General features: G+C 45.5%; 1 protein-coding gene across 1 annotated transcript in view; it reads left to right on the forward strand.

Moving 5' to 3' along the window:
• The window catches only part of LOC127575129 (indian hedgehog protein-like), an 88,154-nt gene that overhangs the window by 66,959 nt on the left and 5,307 nt on the right, over positions 1–15,888 (forward strand). The window contains exon 2 of the mRNA XM_052024809.1: positions 5,295–5,556. Coding sequence (XP_051880769.1) covers positions 5,295–5,556 — 262 coding nt within the window. The remainder of the gene's footprint in view (positions 1–5,294; positions 5,557–15,888) is intronic.

The following is a 15,888-nucleotide window of genomic DNA, read 5'->3' on the forward strand; positions in this document are numbered from 1 at the left end:
AGAATTTGTGAATTTGGGAAGAATTGTAAGAGTAAGCTAAGTGAGAGTGTTTTGCAGATGGCGCACCCTGCAGTCACTGTGCACTGGTTGTGGAAGGAGTAGCTGTTTCCAATGGTGGATGGGGTATCAATCAAGTCATCCTCTTTGTCCTGAATGGTGCTGAACTTCTAGAGAATTGTTGAAGCTCTACTCATCCGGGAAAGTGGAGAGTATTCCATCAACTTCTTGACATGTGCTTTGTAACTGGCGGAAAGGTTATAGGCTCATAGGGTTATACAGCACAGATTAAGGCCCTTCGGCCCAACTCATCCATTCCAGCTATTGTGCCTACCTGAGCTGGTCCCATTTGCCTGTGTTTGGCCCATATCCCTCTGAACCTTTCCTATCTGACTACCTGTTCCGATGTCTTTTAAATATTGTAATTGTATCCACCTCTACCACTTCCTCTGGCAGCTCTTTCCATATACCCACCGCCCGTTGTGCTGAAAACTTCTTCCTCGGGTGCCTTTTAAATCTTTCTCAGGTCCCCTTCCAAACTTATTGTATGAGGAAGTGTACCACTTGTCACAGAATACCCAGCTTCTGACCTGCTCTTGTACTCACAGTACACATGTGTCTGGTATTGGTATTGGTATTGGTTTATTATTGTCACTTGTACCGAGGTACAGTGAAAAACTTGTCTTGCATACCGATCGTACAGGTCAATTCATTACACAGTGCAGTTACATTGATTCAGTACAGAATGCATTGATGTAGTACAGGTAAAAACAATAACAGGACAGAGTAAAGTGTCACAGCTACAGAGAAAGTGCAGTGCAATAAGGTGCAAGGTCACAAGGTAGATTGTGAGGTCAGAGTCCATATCATCGTTCAATAGTCTTACCACAGTGTGATAGAAGCACAGTGGTCTAGTTGAATTGCCTGGTCACTGGTGACCCCACAGGAAGTTAATGGTGGAAGACTGGTTAATGATTATAACCATAGAACCATAGAACAATACAGCACAATACAGGACCTTCGGCTCACCATGTTGTGCTGACCTTTAAACCTCGCCTAAGACTATCTAACTCCTTCGTCCCACATACTCCTCTATTTTAAATTCCTCCATATGCTTATCAAGTAATCTCTTGAATTTGACCAATGTACCTGCCTCCACCACCGCCCCAGACAGCGCATTCCATGCCCCAACCACTCTCTGGGTAAAAAACCTCCCTCTGATATCTCCCTTGAACTTCCCACCCATTACTTTAAAGCCATGCCCTCCTGTATTGAGCCTTGGTGCCCTGGGAAAGAGGCACTGGCTGTCCACTCTATTATGCCATTGATTCTCAAGTGGGGATGATTAGCTTCTCTCCTGTTGGAGATGGTCTATGCCAGGCATTTATGTGGTGCAATTTTGTCAAGGTCTTGACGCAAGTAGGTTTTGTTTCATCAAATTTCATTGTTTCATCAAATGACATTGTTGAACATAGAAACGGGCCATCGAGCCCAATTACTCCATGGGATATTCCTTCAGGGAAACACCTCCCCTCCCCCTTCAACTATTCTCTCATTGGTTATCAACACAAGCTATTCCATTCTCTTGTTTGTATTAACCCGAGTTCTCCTTGATTGGATATCTGATTTCACCCTCAGCTACTGATTGTCTCATTCACACCACTCTCCAGGTAAATGGTGTTCTTTGGAGTTCCCGATTGGATTTGGATTTGAGACGAGCAAAGCCATCAAATAGGTCTATGTTCTTTGTAGTTTAAGAGAACAAGGGGTGATCTCATTGAAACACGAGGGGTTAGATGCAGAAATGATTTTACTAATGGGAGAATCTCGATTGAGGGGACATAGTTTGAAGATAAAGCAACAATCAATCTACTGGAGGAACTCAGATGGTTGAGCAGCATCTGCAGGAGGAAAGGGATTGTTGACGTTTCGGTTCAAAGCCCTGCATTAGGACGAAGAGTGGAGAGGTGAGATGGCCAGTATAAAGTTACAGAATGATAGAAGTTTATACGTCTGTTACTCAGGGAGTGGTGGATGTCTGGAATGCATTGCCTGATAGGGTGGTGGAGGCAAGTTCATTGGGGGCTTTTACGAGGGGCTTGGATGGGCACATGAATGAGAGGAAAATGGAGGGACATGGGCATTCTGTAGGCAGGAGGGAATAGCTATGTCGGCACAACACTGTGGGCTGAAGGGCCTGTTCTGTGCTGTACTGTTCTATGTTCTATAGATAGAGAAGACAACCGGTATCTTTTCCCCAGGGTAGAAATACCTAATATTAGAGGGCATGCATTTAAGGTGAGAGGGGGGAAGTTCAAAGGAGATGTACGGGGCAAGCATGTTGTACACCTTTTTTGGCACCTTATCAACTTGTGTGGCCACTTTCAGGGAGCTATGGACTTGGACCCCAAGATCCCTCTGAACATCAATGCTGTTAAGGGTCCTGCCATTAACTGTATACTGTCCCATATTACCTCCCAAAGTGCAACCCCTCACACTTGCCTGGATGATATTGAATGACAAGGCAGGCTTGAGGGGCCGGGTGGCTTATTCCTGTTCCCATTTTCACGTGACTTGATCTGTAATTTAGCCTTTCTGTACGAGCATTTCCAGTGTATGCCACTAGCACAGATCCACACAGCTCTGAAAACTCAATGTACTAGACCTGCCCTGGCTACTTGCGACAGCTGAGTGCAGGGTCATGTTCTTATGTTAAGCGGCTCCTTTGATCAGCTAATCTGTGAGAATGGGAGTTATCGGGGCAATGTTTTGTGGAAAATAGTATGAATTAGATTGCCGGTGTTCAGGTGGGATGGGTCTAATTGGCTAATGGCCACACTGAGATCCATAAACACATATTTGCTCTTCAAAATGTAACTGTTCCGGTAACCTATTAGCAATTGTAAACTCAAAGGTATGCAATCTTATCTGGAAATTGGCACAGGTTGTTCATTACAGCTCAATTAAACACACCATTTGGCAGTTGGGTCCAAAGGCAAGCTATTGATGAGTACAAGAACTTGAGACCTCTCTTTCTGCTAATGGATGCCTTTGTGTAATCAATGCTGTCCAGGCACAAAGGAATTCTATCCGGAAAATCCCATCACTGTCAGGATGGCAGCAGTTCATCCTCTTGTTCCCCTCCCCTCCCTTTCTCTCCCCTCTACTCCCTTCTTTGACCTCCCCTCCAAACCTCCCGGGCTACCCCTGCCCCTTCCTTTCCCTGACCTTCTTCCTCCCTCCCACTGCACTGGGAATTCTGCAAGCCAAATACCGTAGATGCTGGATATCTGAAATAAAGACATAAAATCCTGGAAAGACTCAGCAGGTCAGGCAGCATCTGTGGAGGGAGATATGGAGTTAATGTTTCAGGTCATTGATATTTCAACAGAATATTTCACAGAATCATAGAGTGTTTACAGTGTGGAAGGAGGCCATTTGGTCCATCAGGTGCAGACCAGGACTATGCAAAAACAACCCATGTTTCCCAGACCCCTGCAAATTCTTTCTTTTTGGATTCTTGTCCAGCTCCTCTTTGAACTCTACTAGTCCCATCAGTGCATTCCAGACCCTAACCATTTTGGTTCCTGTACCAATCATATTCATTCTATGCTCTCTAGTTCTTGACCTTATCCACCAATGGGAATGTTTTCTCTCCATCTACACTGTCTATTGGCTTCAAGACTTAAAATACTTTGGTAAGATCCCCTCGGAACCTCCTCTAAATCCACTAGAACACTCCAGTTTCTCCACACTATTCATGTCACTGAAGTCCCTCATCTCTGGAATCACTCCACTAAATCCCTTCCGCACCCTCTCGATAGCTTATGAGAGCTGTGGGTCTTGTGTACACAGTGCAGAACAGCAGTGCTGATATCGATTGTGGAGGAGTGCATTGACTTTATCCGCCAATGGGAATAGTGTCCATACACTGTCTATTGCCTTCAAGACTTTAAATACATCAGTTAGATCCCATTGCAATCTCCTCTAATCCCACTAGCAAAGCTTATTCATATACATGCATTTCTGTGTGAAGTGCATATCTTTATGTTTAATAGAGAATAGTAAAATCCTGATGTGATGTCATAGTGTATATGTGGCATGTCATCTGTGACACCACTGTTATTTGTGCTACACGTCTTTGATGATGTCTGATGTCACAGGATATGGGCTCTGCATCTTTGATGATGTAACTATAAATGATGTCACTGTGATATATGAATCAGAGTCAGATTTATTACCACTGACTTAGATGATGAGGTTTGTTGTTTTGTAGCAGCTGTACAGTGCAAAGTTACTATAAATTACAAAAATAAATAAATAGTGCAAAAAGGGAATAACGAGGTAGTGTTCATGGGTTCATGGGCCGTTCAGAAATCTGATGGCAGAGGGGAAGAAGCTGTTTCTGAATTGTTGCGTGTGGGTCTTCAGGCTCCTGTACCTCCTCCCCGATGGTAGTAACGAGAAGGGGGCATGTCCTGGATAGTGAGGGTCCTTAATGATGGATGCCACCATCCTGAGGCACCGCTGCTTAAAGATATCCTCAATAGTGGGGAGGGTTGTGTCCATGATGGAGCTGGCTGAGTCTGCAACTCTCTGCAGTCTCTTGCGATCCTGCGCATTGGAGCCTCCATACCAGGCGGCGATGCAAATAGTCAGAATGCTCTCCACTGTACATCTATCAAAATTTGTGAGCGTCTTTGGTGGCATACTGAATCTTCTCAAACTCCTAATGAAGTAGAGCCACTGGCGTGCCTTCTTCGTGATTGCATCAATGTGTTGGGCCCAGGATAGATCCTCCAAGATGTTGATGCCCAGGAACTTGAAGCTGCTCACCCTTTCCACCGCTGACCCCTCAATCAGGACTGCGTCGTGTACCTGCTACATGTAGTTGACATCACCATAAGTTGTGTTCTGTGTGGTGGACACATCCTCTGCCTAAAGCTGTAAAAGTACAGAACTAACAACTACGGCAACACACAAAGTGTTGGAAGAACTCAGCGGGTCAGGCGGCATCTATGGAGGGAAATGGACAGTCGGGTCAAGACCCTTCATCTGGACTGAAAGAAAGAGGGGACAGAGCTGGTATAAAAAGGTGGGGGGAAGTGGTGGAGCAAGAGCTGACGGCTGTCACCTACCTATTGTCTGACCCACTGAGTTCCTCCTGCACCTTCTTGGTTGCTTCAGTCTCGCGTCTCCACTAAGGACTATAGAATAAGTGGAGGGAAGAAAATTGGAATGGTGGGTAGTGTCAAGGAACATGGCCCACCTAATAATTCTCCTCTCTCTTCTTCCAGCGTTGCAAAGATAAGCTGAACGCCCTCGCGATCTCAGTGATGAACCAGTGGCCTGGCGTGAGGCTGAGAGTGACCGAAGGTTGGGATGAAGATGGTCACCATTCTGTGCAATCCCTGCACTATGAGGGCCGGGCAGTGGATATCACCACCTCGGACAGAGATCGCTCCAAGTATGGGATGCTGGCACGCCTGGCAGTCGAGGCAGGCTTTGACTGGGTCTATTACGAATCGAAGGCTCACATTCATTGCTCAGTCAAATCAGGTAAATTATTCCACTTGATTAAATGGTGCACAGGGACTGTTGTACAGTTGTTCCTTATACTATAGACTGGGACTGCTATTCACAGAGGCCACTATTCTGTAGAACATACAAAGGAATTGCTACTTACTATAATAAACACCTTATATGATATTGGCAGGAATTGCTATTTCCGATAATATTCACAGGGACTGCTATTGCATATGATGTTCACAGACCCTCTGTTCTGTGCAATATATACAGGGATTCCTATAAAGTCGTAGAATCATAGTGCACGGTAACAGGTCCTTCAGCCCACTGTTTGTCCTAACCATCAACTAATCCATTTTAGTCCCCCATAGTCTCATCAACTCCCCCCCAGATTCCACTTGAACGGTCCTCTAGTACGAAAAGGAGGACTCCTGACCTCACAATCTACCTCGTTATGACCTTGCACCTTATTGTCTGCCTGCACTGCACTTTCTCTGTAGCTGCACTTTCTCTGTAGCTGCACTTTCTCTGTAGCTGCACTTTCTCTGTAGCTGTTACACTTTATTCTGCATTCTTGTACTACCCTTGTACTACCTCAATGCACTGATGTAATGAATTGATCTGTACAGACAGTATGCAAGTCAAGTTTTTCACTGTACCTCAGTACATGTGACAAGAATAAACTAATTTACCATCTATACACTTGGGGCAATTTATAGTGGCCAATTTACCTATCAACCCACACAATTTTAGGATGTGGGAAGAAACCACACACATTAACTGTTATTCCCAAGGAACACTCACTGAGTCTGCTACACCTTACAATACTTATAATGGCTACCATCCTCTTTAATGTACACAGAGTCTGCTTTCCCTGTGGTATACAAAAAAGTCTTCTATTACTTATAAATACACAGGGACTGCAATTCTCCATAATATTTATTGGGACAGTTGGCGTAATGTACAGAGACCGTTATTCCCTGTCAGATTCTCAGATTCTTCAATGTAATGACCCTTACTCCTAATAATAAATAGAGTCATGGAGCCATGGACTGGTATTCATTACATTATATACAAGTGCTAATATTCCCTATAGTATATACAGGGATTGCTATAGCCTATATGATATATAAGGAATACTAATCTCTATAATGTACATGGATAAGATAAGGTAAGATAAGATAAGAAGATAAGATTCAGAGGTTTCGTTGGTTTTGTTTCAGCAGGCTTCAGGACTTCGGAACAGCTAATTTTTTTTAAAATTCTCATCGGGAATAGTGGGGCAGGACTGCGCAGGCGCATGACGTCAGCGGGTAGGCGCGGGCAGTTTAAGAAGCAAACCGCCATAGCCAGTGGGCAGCCTCGGAGTGGACAGTGGAGTGAGAGGGAGCAGAGTGGTTGGGCTTTAGCTTAACGGGCTTATGCGTAAAGGGGTGAGGAAAGGTAGGTGACTTGAGTTAAGGAAGGAGTATGAGTGCGGTTTTCTGTGCTTAGTGTCAGATGTGGGAGTTCCCGAAGTCTCCCTGCCCCCAGGAGGGCTACATCTGCACCCAGTGTGTCAAGCTGCAGCTCCTGAGGGACCGTGTTAGGGAACTGGAGATGAAGCTCGATGACCTTCGTCTGCTCAGGGAGAATGAGGAAGTGATAGAAAGGAGTTATAGGCAGGTGGTCCCACCGGGGCCACAGGAGTCAGGCAAGTGGGTCAGTCAGGAGGGGGAAGGGGAATAGTCGAGTACTAGAGAGTACCCTTATGGCTGTACCCCTTGACAATAAGTACTCCTGCTTGAGTACTGTTGGGGGAGACAGCCTACCTGGGGGAAGCAACAGTGGCAGTGCCTCTGGCACAGAGTCTGGCCCTGTGGCTCAGAAGAGTAGGGAAGGAGAGAGGAGGGCACTAGTGATGGTGGGCAGACAGGCGATTCTGTGGACGCAGGAAAGAAACTCTGAAGGTAGTTTGCCTCCCAGGTGCCAGGGTCCGGGATGTTTCAGATCGCATTCAAGATATCCTGCAGGGGGAGGGAGAACAGCCAGAGGTCGTGGTACATATTGGTACCAACGACATAAGTAGGAAAAGGGAAGAGGTTCTGAAAAAAGACTATAGGGAGTTAGGAAGGAAGTTGCGAAGCAGGACCTCAAAGGTAGTAATTTCAGGATTACTGCCTGTGCCACGTGACAGTGGGTATAGGAACAGAATGAGGTGGAGGTTAAATGCGTGGCTGAGGGATTGGAGTAAGGAGCAGGGATTCAGATTTCTGGATCATTGGGGCCTCTTTTGGGGCAGGTATAACCTGTACAAAGATGACGGCTTGCACTTGAATCCCAGGGGGACCAACATCCTGGTGGGGAGGTTTGCTAAGGCTACTGGAGGGAGTTTAAACTAGAATTGTTGGGGGGTGGGATCCGAACTGGAGAGACTGGGGAAGAGGTGTTTGGCTCTCAAATAGAGAAAGCTAGTAGTAGGTACGAGAGGGAGGATAGGCAGGTGATAGAGAAGGGACGTGCCCAGACCAGTTTGAGATGTGTCTATTTTAACGCAAGGAGTATTGTGAACAAGGCGGATGAGCTTAGAGTTTAGATCAATACTTGGAGCTACGATGTGGTGGCCATTACGGAGACTTGGATGGCTGAGGGACTGGAATGGTTGCTTCAAGTGCCGGGTTTTAGATGTTTCAGAAAGGACAGGGAGGGAGGCAAAAGAGGTGGGGGAGTGGCACTGTTGATCAGAGATAGTGTCATGGCTGCAGAAAAGGTGGACACCATGGAGGGACTGTCTACGGAGTCTCTGTGGGTGGAGGTTAGGAACGGGAAAGGGTCAATAACTTTACTGGGTGTTTTTCATAGGCTGCCCAATAGTAACAGGGATATTGAAGGGCAGATAGGGAAGCAGATCCTAGAAAGGTGTGAGAATAGCAGAGTTGTTGTGATGGGAGATTTTAATTTCCCAAACATCGATTGGCATCTCCAGACAGTGAGGGGTTTAGATGGGGTGGAGTTTGTTAGGTGTGTTCAGGAAGGATTCTTGACACAATATGTAGATAGGCCTACAAGAGGAGAGGCTGTGCTTGATTTGGTATTGGGAAATGAACCTGGTCAGGTGTCAGATCTCTCAGTGGGTGAACATTTTGGTGATATTGATCATAATTCTATCTCCTTTACGTTAGCACTGGAGAGAGATAGGAACAGACAGACTAGAAAGGCGTTTGCTTGGAGTAAAGGGAATTATGAGGTTCTCAGGCAGGAAATTGGAAGCTTAAATTGGGAACAGATGTTCTCAGGGGAAAGTACGGAAGATATGTGGCAAATATTCAGGGGATATTTGGGTGCAGTTCTGCATAGGCACCTTCCAATGAGACAGGGGAGTTGTGAGAGGATACAGGAACCATCGTGTACAAAGGCTATAATAAATCTGGTCAAAAGGAAAAGAAAAGCTTACAAAAGGTACAGAGAGCTAGGTAACGTTAGAGATCTGGAAGAGTATAGGGCTAACAGGAAGGAGCTTAAGAAGGAAATTAAGAGAGCCAGAAGGGGACATGAGAAGGCCTTGGCGGGCAGGATTAAGGAAAACCCCAAGGCATTCTACAAGTATGTGAAAAGCCAGAGGATAAGATGTGAAAGAATAGGGCCTATCAAGTGCAGCAGTGGGAAAGTGTGTATGGATCCAGAAGAAATAATGGAGGTACTTAATGAATACTTTACATCAGTATTCACTACGGAAAAAGATCTGGGGGATTGTAGTGAGGACTTGCAGCAGGCTGAAAGGCTTGAGCATGTAGATATTAGGAAAGAGAAGGTGCTGAAACTTTTGGAAAGCATCAAGTTGGATAAGTTGCCGGGACCGGATGAGATGTACCCCAGGCTGCTGTGGGAGGCGAGGGAGAGGATTGCGGAGCCCCTGACGATGATCTTTGCATCATCGATGGAGATGGGAGAGGTCCCAGAAGACTGGAGGTTTGCGGACGTTGTTCCCTTATTCAAGAAATTATAGACCAGTGAGTCTTACCTCAGTGGTTGGTAAGCTGATGGAGAAGATCCTGAGAGGCAGGATTCATGAACATTTGGAGAGGTATGATATGATTAGGAATAGTCAGCATGGCTTTGTCAAGGGCAGGTCCTGCCTTACGAGCCTGATTGAATTTTTTGAGGATGTGACTAAACACATCGATGAAGGGAGAGTAGTAGATGTAGTGTATATGGATTTCAGCAAGGCATTTGATAAGGTACCCCATGCAAGGCTTATTGAGAAAGTAAGAAGGCATGAGATCCAAGGGGAAATTGCATTGAAGATCCAGAACTGGCCGGCCCACAGAAGGCAAAGAGTAGTTGTTGAAGGGTCATATTCTGCATGGAGGTCGGTGACCAGTGGTGTACCTCAGGGGTCTGTACTGGGACCCTTACTCTTTGTGATTTTTATAAATGACCTGGATGAGGAAGTGGAGGGATGGGTTAGTAAATTTGTGGATAGCACAAAGGTTCGGGGTGTTGTGGGTAGTATATAGGGCTGTCAGAGGTTACAGCGGGACATAGATAGGATGCAAAGTTGGGCTGAGAAGTGGCAGATGCAGTTCAACCCAGATAAGTGTGAAGTGGTTCATTTTGGTAGGTCAAATATGATGGCAGAATATAGTATTAATGGTAGGACTCTTGGAAGTGTGGAGGATCAGAGGGATCTTGGGGTTCGAGTCCATAGGACACTCAAAGCAGCGGCACAGGTTGACTCTGTGGTTAAGAAGGCATATGGTTTATTGTCCTTCATCAATCGGGGAATTGAACTTAGGAGCCGAGAGGTATTGTTGCAGCTATATACGACCCTGGTCAGACCCTACTTGGAGTACTGTGCTCAGTTCTGGTCACCTCACTACAGGAAGGATGTGGAAGCCATAGAAAGGGTGCAGAGATTTACAAGGATGCTGCCTTGAATATGGAGCATGCCTTATGAAAGCAAGTTGAGGGAACTCAGCCTTTTCTTCTTGGAGCGATGAGGGGGGAACTGATAGAGGTATATAAGATGATGAGAGGTATTGATCGGGTAGATAGTCAGAGGCTTTTCCCCGGGGCTTAAATGGTGGCCGCAAGAGGACATAGGTTTAAGGTGCTGGGGAGTAGGTGGTGGAGGCGGATACGATAGGGTTTTTTGGGAGACTTTTGGATAGGTACATGGAGCTGAGAAAAATAAAGGGCTATGGGTAAGCCTAGTAATTTCTAAGGTAGGGACATGTTCGGCACAGCTTTGTGGGCAGAAGGGCTTGAAGTGTGCTGTTGGTTTTCTATGTTTCTATGTTTATTAGTCATATGTACATCGAAACACAGTGAAATGCATCTTTTGCGTAGAGTGTTCTTGGGGCAGTCTGAAGTGTCGCCACGCTTCCTGCGCCAACATAGCATGCCCACAACTTCCTAACCTGTACGTCTTTGGAATGTGGGAGGAAACTGGAGCACCCGGAGGAAACCCACACAGACACGGGGAGAATGTACAAACTCCTTACAGACAGCGACCGGAATTGAAGCCTGGTCACTGGCGCTGTAATAGCATTATGTTAACCGCTACAGAATAACATTATACAGAATAGCAGTTTCCCCCATTCCATATACAGAGAGACTTATATTCTGTTAAATATACACAGTCCTGATGCAGGATTTTGACCCGAAATGTCGTCATTTCCTTTCCCCCACAGATACTGCCCGACCTGCTGAATTCCACCAGCAGATTGCTTGTTGCTGCAGATTCCAGCATCTATGGTCTCTTGTGTCTCCAAATGTGCACAGTGTTGGCTACTTCCTCAATATACACAAGGGCTGTACTCCCCTATAGTATACACTGTGGCTGCTAATCTCTGTACTGAACTCAAAGAATGCTATTCTGTATAATGCACACAGTCTTGGTTGTTCCATACAACATACACATGGGTTGCTGTTCCTGTATTGAACCCCAGGGCTGCTTTTCCCTCTCGTATACTCTGGGGCTTCTACTTCCTATTCTAATGGCCCATTCGATGAGTGCGTTTTTCAGCTGAAATAAAAACAGAAAATGCTGGGAACACTCAGCAGGTCTGTCTGCATCTGTGGAAAGAGAAACAGTGTTAACATTTATGGTCAATGACCCTTCATCAGACATGGGATGGAGAGAAAACAAGTTGATTTTAAGTTGTTGGGGAATGGGTAGATAGGACAAAGAGAATATTTCTGATAGGGTGAGGTCAGGGTTGTTGTGGGGATAAGTTTTAAGCAAGGTCATCATCATGGGAGAAACTAAAGAGAGAGAATCTGAACAAAAGGACAAAGCATTGTACATATAAACTATTGAACGGTTCCTTTATACGATGAAATGGACTCTGACCTCATGATCTAGCTTGTGACCTTGCACCTTATTGTCTACCTGCACTGCACTTTCTCTGTAGCTGTGACACTTTACTCTGTACTGTTATTGTTTTTACCTGTACTACATCAATGCACTCTGTACTAACTCAATGTAACTGCACTGTGTAATGAATTGACCTGTAGGATCGGTATGCAAGACAAGTTTTTCACTGTACCTCGGTACAAGTGACAATAATAAACCAATACCAATATCAATAGAATCATAATCATAGAGTTATACAGCATAGAAACAGGCCCTTCAGCCCACCCTGTCTATGCCGACCATCATGCCCTCCTATACCGCATGCCCATCATGCCTGCATTAATACCATATCCCTCTATGTCCTTCTCATTCAAGTACCTGTCAAGATGCCTCTTAAATGTTGTTACTATTCCTACCTCCACCACCTCTTCTGGTAGTTCATGCCAGATACCTACTACATTTTGAAAGGAGGGCACAGAGAGGTAGAACACAAACAAAGCAATGTAAACATCGCAAAACGCAGGGCTGTAGTATATGCCCGGCGGGTCAAGCTGTGCTAATGGATGAAGAAAAACATAGCCAATAATGCAGATAGATGGTTGATAGCAGAAATGTCCTGTTCAAAACAGAGAGAGAAAATGAGCCACCTAAGTTCTAGATCAATACTGAGAACCGCCGATCCCTTTGAAAAGCAGAAAGGGGAGGGGAGGGGAATATGTATCTGAGGAAACCCCGTAGGAAATTGCAAAAGATAATCTGTTGAACATGAAGTCTGGTGGGCTGGATGGTGAGGACCAAGGGACCTCTTGTTCTGTCCTGGAGGAGAAGGGATGAGAGAACAGGTGCAGTGAATAGATGAGACGCAGTGAAGCACTCGAGTGGGTCAGCAAGAGGCCAGTGCAGGGCAGCTGCCTTCAATGGAGAATGCACTGAATTTGTGGCAGGGAGTGGCAGGGAGTTTGCCTGACATGTATTGTTGTCATGGTTTCGCTGTTTGCTCTTAACTTAAGCAAACAGAATATCTGGGAATTATTCACTGGGTAAACTTTGGTTGTGATCCCTTCTAAGGTTACAAGCAATACAGTGAATGGGCATGGCAAACATGAATGGAGGATTAGAGACTTTGAGGGAGAGGGGAAGACGATAAGGGAAGCAGGGAACCAGTCTTAAAGAAAAGGGGTAAAGGGATAGAACATAGAACATAGAACAGTACAGCACAGGACAGGCCCTTCGGCCCACGATGTTGTGCCAAACTAATTGGACAAATGACTCCTAATTAAACTACTCCCTCTTCCCTGCACATTGACCATATCCCTCCCTTCTCTGCATATTCAGATATTTATTTATTAGTCACATGTACGTTGAAACACACAGTGAAATGTGTCCTCTTGCATTACTGAGAATGTGCTAGGGGCAGCCTGCAAGTGTCGCCACTCTTCAAAGCCTCCACATCCTTCCCATAACGGTGTGACCAGAATTGAAAGCAATACTCTAAATGTGGCCTAACCAGAGTTTTATAAAGCTAGAACATGACTTACTGGTTCTTGAACTCAGTGCCTCGACTAATGAAGGCAAGCATGTCATACACCTTCTTTACCTCCCTATTGGACGGTTTTACTGGACACTTTTAGGGAGCCATGTACTTGGACCCTAAGGTCCCTCTGTTCATCACTTCACATCTCTTCACCCTGTTAAGGATACTGCCTTTAAATATGTATTCTCCCTTTATATTGCAAAGTGCAACACTTCACACTTGCCCAGATTAAATTCCATCTGCCACTTCTCTGCCCATATCTGCAACTGATCAATATCCTGCTGTATCCTTTGGCAATCTTCTGTGCAATCCATGAAGAGATGGAGAGAAAGAGATGAAAACAGTGAAGGAAATAGGATAGCGATGAAGTTAGGGATTAGAGAGGTGAGGGAGGGGAAGGGAGGTTAACAGTGAGAGAGAAAGCTGAAGGGAGAATCAGGTATTGAGGGAGGCAGAGAGAGTTGAGGGAAAGGAAAAAAAGAGAGGGAGAGTGTGAGTGAGCAGAGAACTGGACAGGGAGAGATGAGAAACAAAGGACTGCAGATGCTGGAATCCAGATGAGAAACACGATGATGCTGGAGGAACTCAGCAGGCCAGGCAGCATCCGTGGAGAAAAGCAGGCGGTCAACGTTTCGGGTCAGGACCCTTCTTCAGGACTGAAGATAGGAAAAGGGGAAGCCCAATGTATAGGAGGGAAAAGCAGAGCAGTGATAGGTGGACAAAAGAGGGGAGGCGGGGTGGGCACAGGGTGGTGATAGGTAGGTTCAGGTAAGAGATGGTGATCGGCAGGTGCGGGGGAGGAGGGGAGAGCAGATCCACCGGGGGATGGGTCAAAGGTAAGGAGAGAAAGGGAAAAAAGGTAGAAAATAGAGGTTAGGAAAGGGAAGACGAGAAGAAGCATGGTGGGGGGGGGGATGTTTGTGGGGAAGGGAATGGGGATTACTTAAAGTGGGAGAATTCAACGTTCGTGCCGTTAGGCTGCAAGGTTCCAAGACGGAAAATGAGATGCTGTTCCTCCAGTTTGCGCTTGGAATTCTCCCGGCAGTGGAGGAGCTGAGGACTGATGTATAGAACATAGAACACTACAGCACAGTGCAGGCCCTTCAGCCCACAATGTTGTGCTGACATTTTATCCTGCTCTGTCTAACCCTTCCCTCCCACATATCAGTGATAGTGTGGGAGGGGGAATTGAAGTGACTGGCAACGGGGAGATGCAGATCACGGTTACGGGGAAAGATGAGAGGAGAGAGAGAGAGAGGGAGGGAGAGAGGGAGGGAGAGGGGGAGGGATAAAGAGAGTGAGCTGAGAAACATGAGAGAAAGATACAAGGATATTGAAGGGTAGATGAAGCTATGGTTGACGGTCTATAAAGAAGAAAGGAAGAAAGACATAAATGAAGATAAAATGAGCTTTTCTTCCAAAGCTCCTCCTAATTCTGTTCGTTAGTTGCTGTGTTTCATTCCCTCTTTTCTTTCTTACATCAACGATTGAAGACGACAGGACAAGCTAGGAACTTGCTTGATATTGTAAGCAAATATTATAAATCACCGGTTAACGCTTCATTGGAATCTTGTCCATTCCTTTATTTTTGTAGAGAGGCTGAGTAGTTGGGCTTGTCCTTCTTGAAGCAGAGAAGGTTACAGAGAGATTTGATGACTGTGTTTCAAAATCATGAATCATTTCAAAAAAAAGTTCAATGGTGAGAGACCATTTTCGCTGACAGTGAGGTTGGTAACCTACATGTTTTTAAGATTATTGACAAAGGATTTGGCAGTGGGTGTTGCTAAAGTGAAGTTTTGTCATGTAGAGTGTTAGCCTTTGTGTGCCATTGTCTGAAAGGGTGTGGGAAAGATCTCAACCAGAAACTTTCAAAAACAGAAGTAGATAATTAATTGAAAAGTGCAATCAAATTGCAGGACTATTGTGATGGAGAGAAGCTTGGAGTGGGGCAAGTTGAACAACCATCAAAAACCTAGCACAAACACAAGGTGCTGAATGGCCTCTTGTGTAGTTTCTTTCCTCTGTTTCCCTCTTGCAGTATTTTCTCTATCTCAGTCTCACAGTTTCCTTCTGTTACGCCCTCGACTCGTGTGTTGTGTCTCTCTCTACCCCACTTTGCTTCTGTCTCTGTATTTCTCCATCTCTTGATCTTTATCTGTCTCAATTGGCAGCACAGTAGGGTACCGGTTAGTGTAACACTATTACAGTGCCAGTGACCTGGGTTCAATTCCAGCCACTGTCCGTAAGGATTTTGTACGTTCTCCCCATGTCTGCATGGGTTTCCTCCGGGTGCTCCGGTTTCCTCCCACATTCCAAAGACGTACGGGTTAGGAAGTTGTGGGCATGCTATGTTGGCACCGGAAGAGTGGCGACACATGCGGGCTGCCCCCAGAACACTCTATGCAAAAGATGTATTTCACTGTGTGTTTTGATGTACACGTGACTGATAAATAAATATCTTATCTTATCAATCTCCTTATCCATGAACACGACC

This window comes from Pristis pectinata, chromosome 1 (genome assembly GCF_009764475.1).
Source record: "Pristis pectinata isolate sPriPec2 chromosome 1, sPriPec2.1.pri, whole genome shotgun sequence".
NCBI lineage: Eukaryota > Metazoa > Chordata > Chondrichthyes > Rhinopristiformes > Pristidae > Pristis > Pristis pectinata.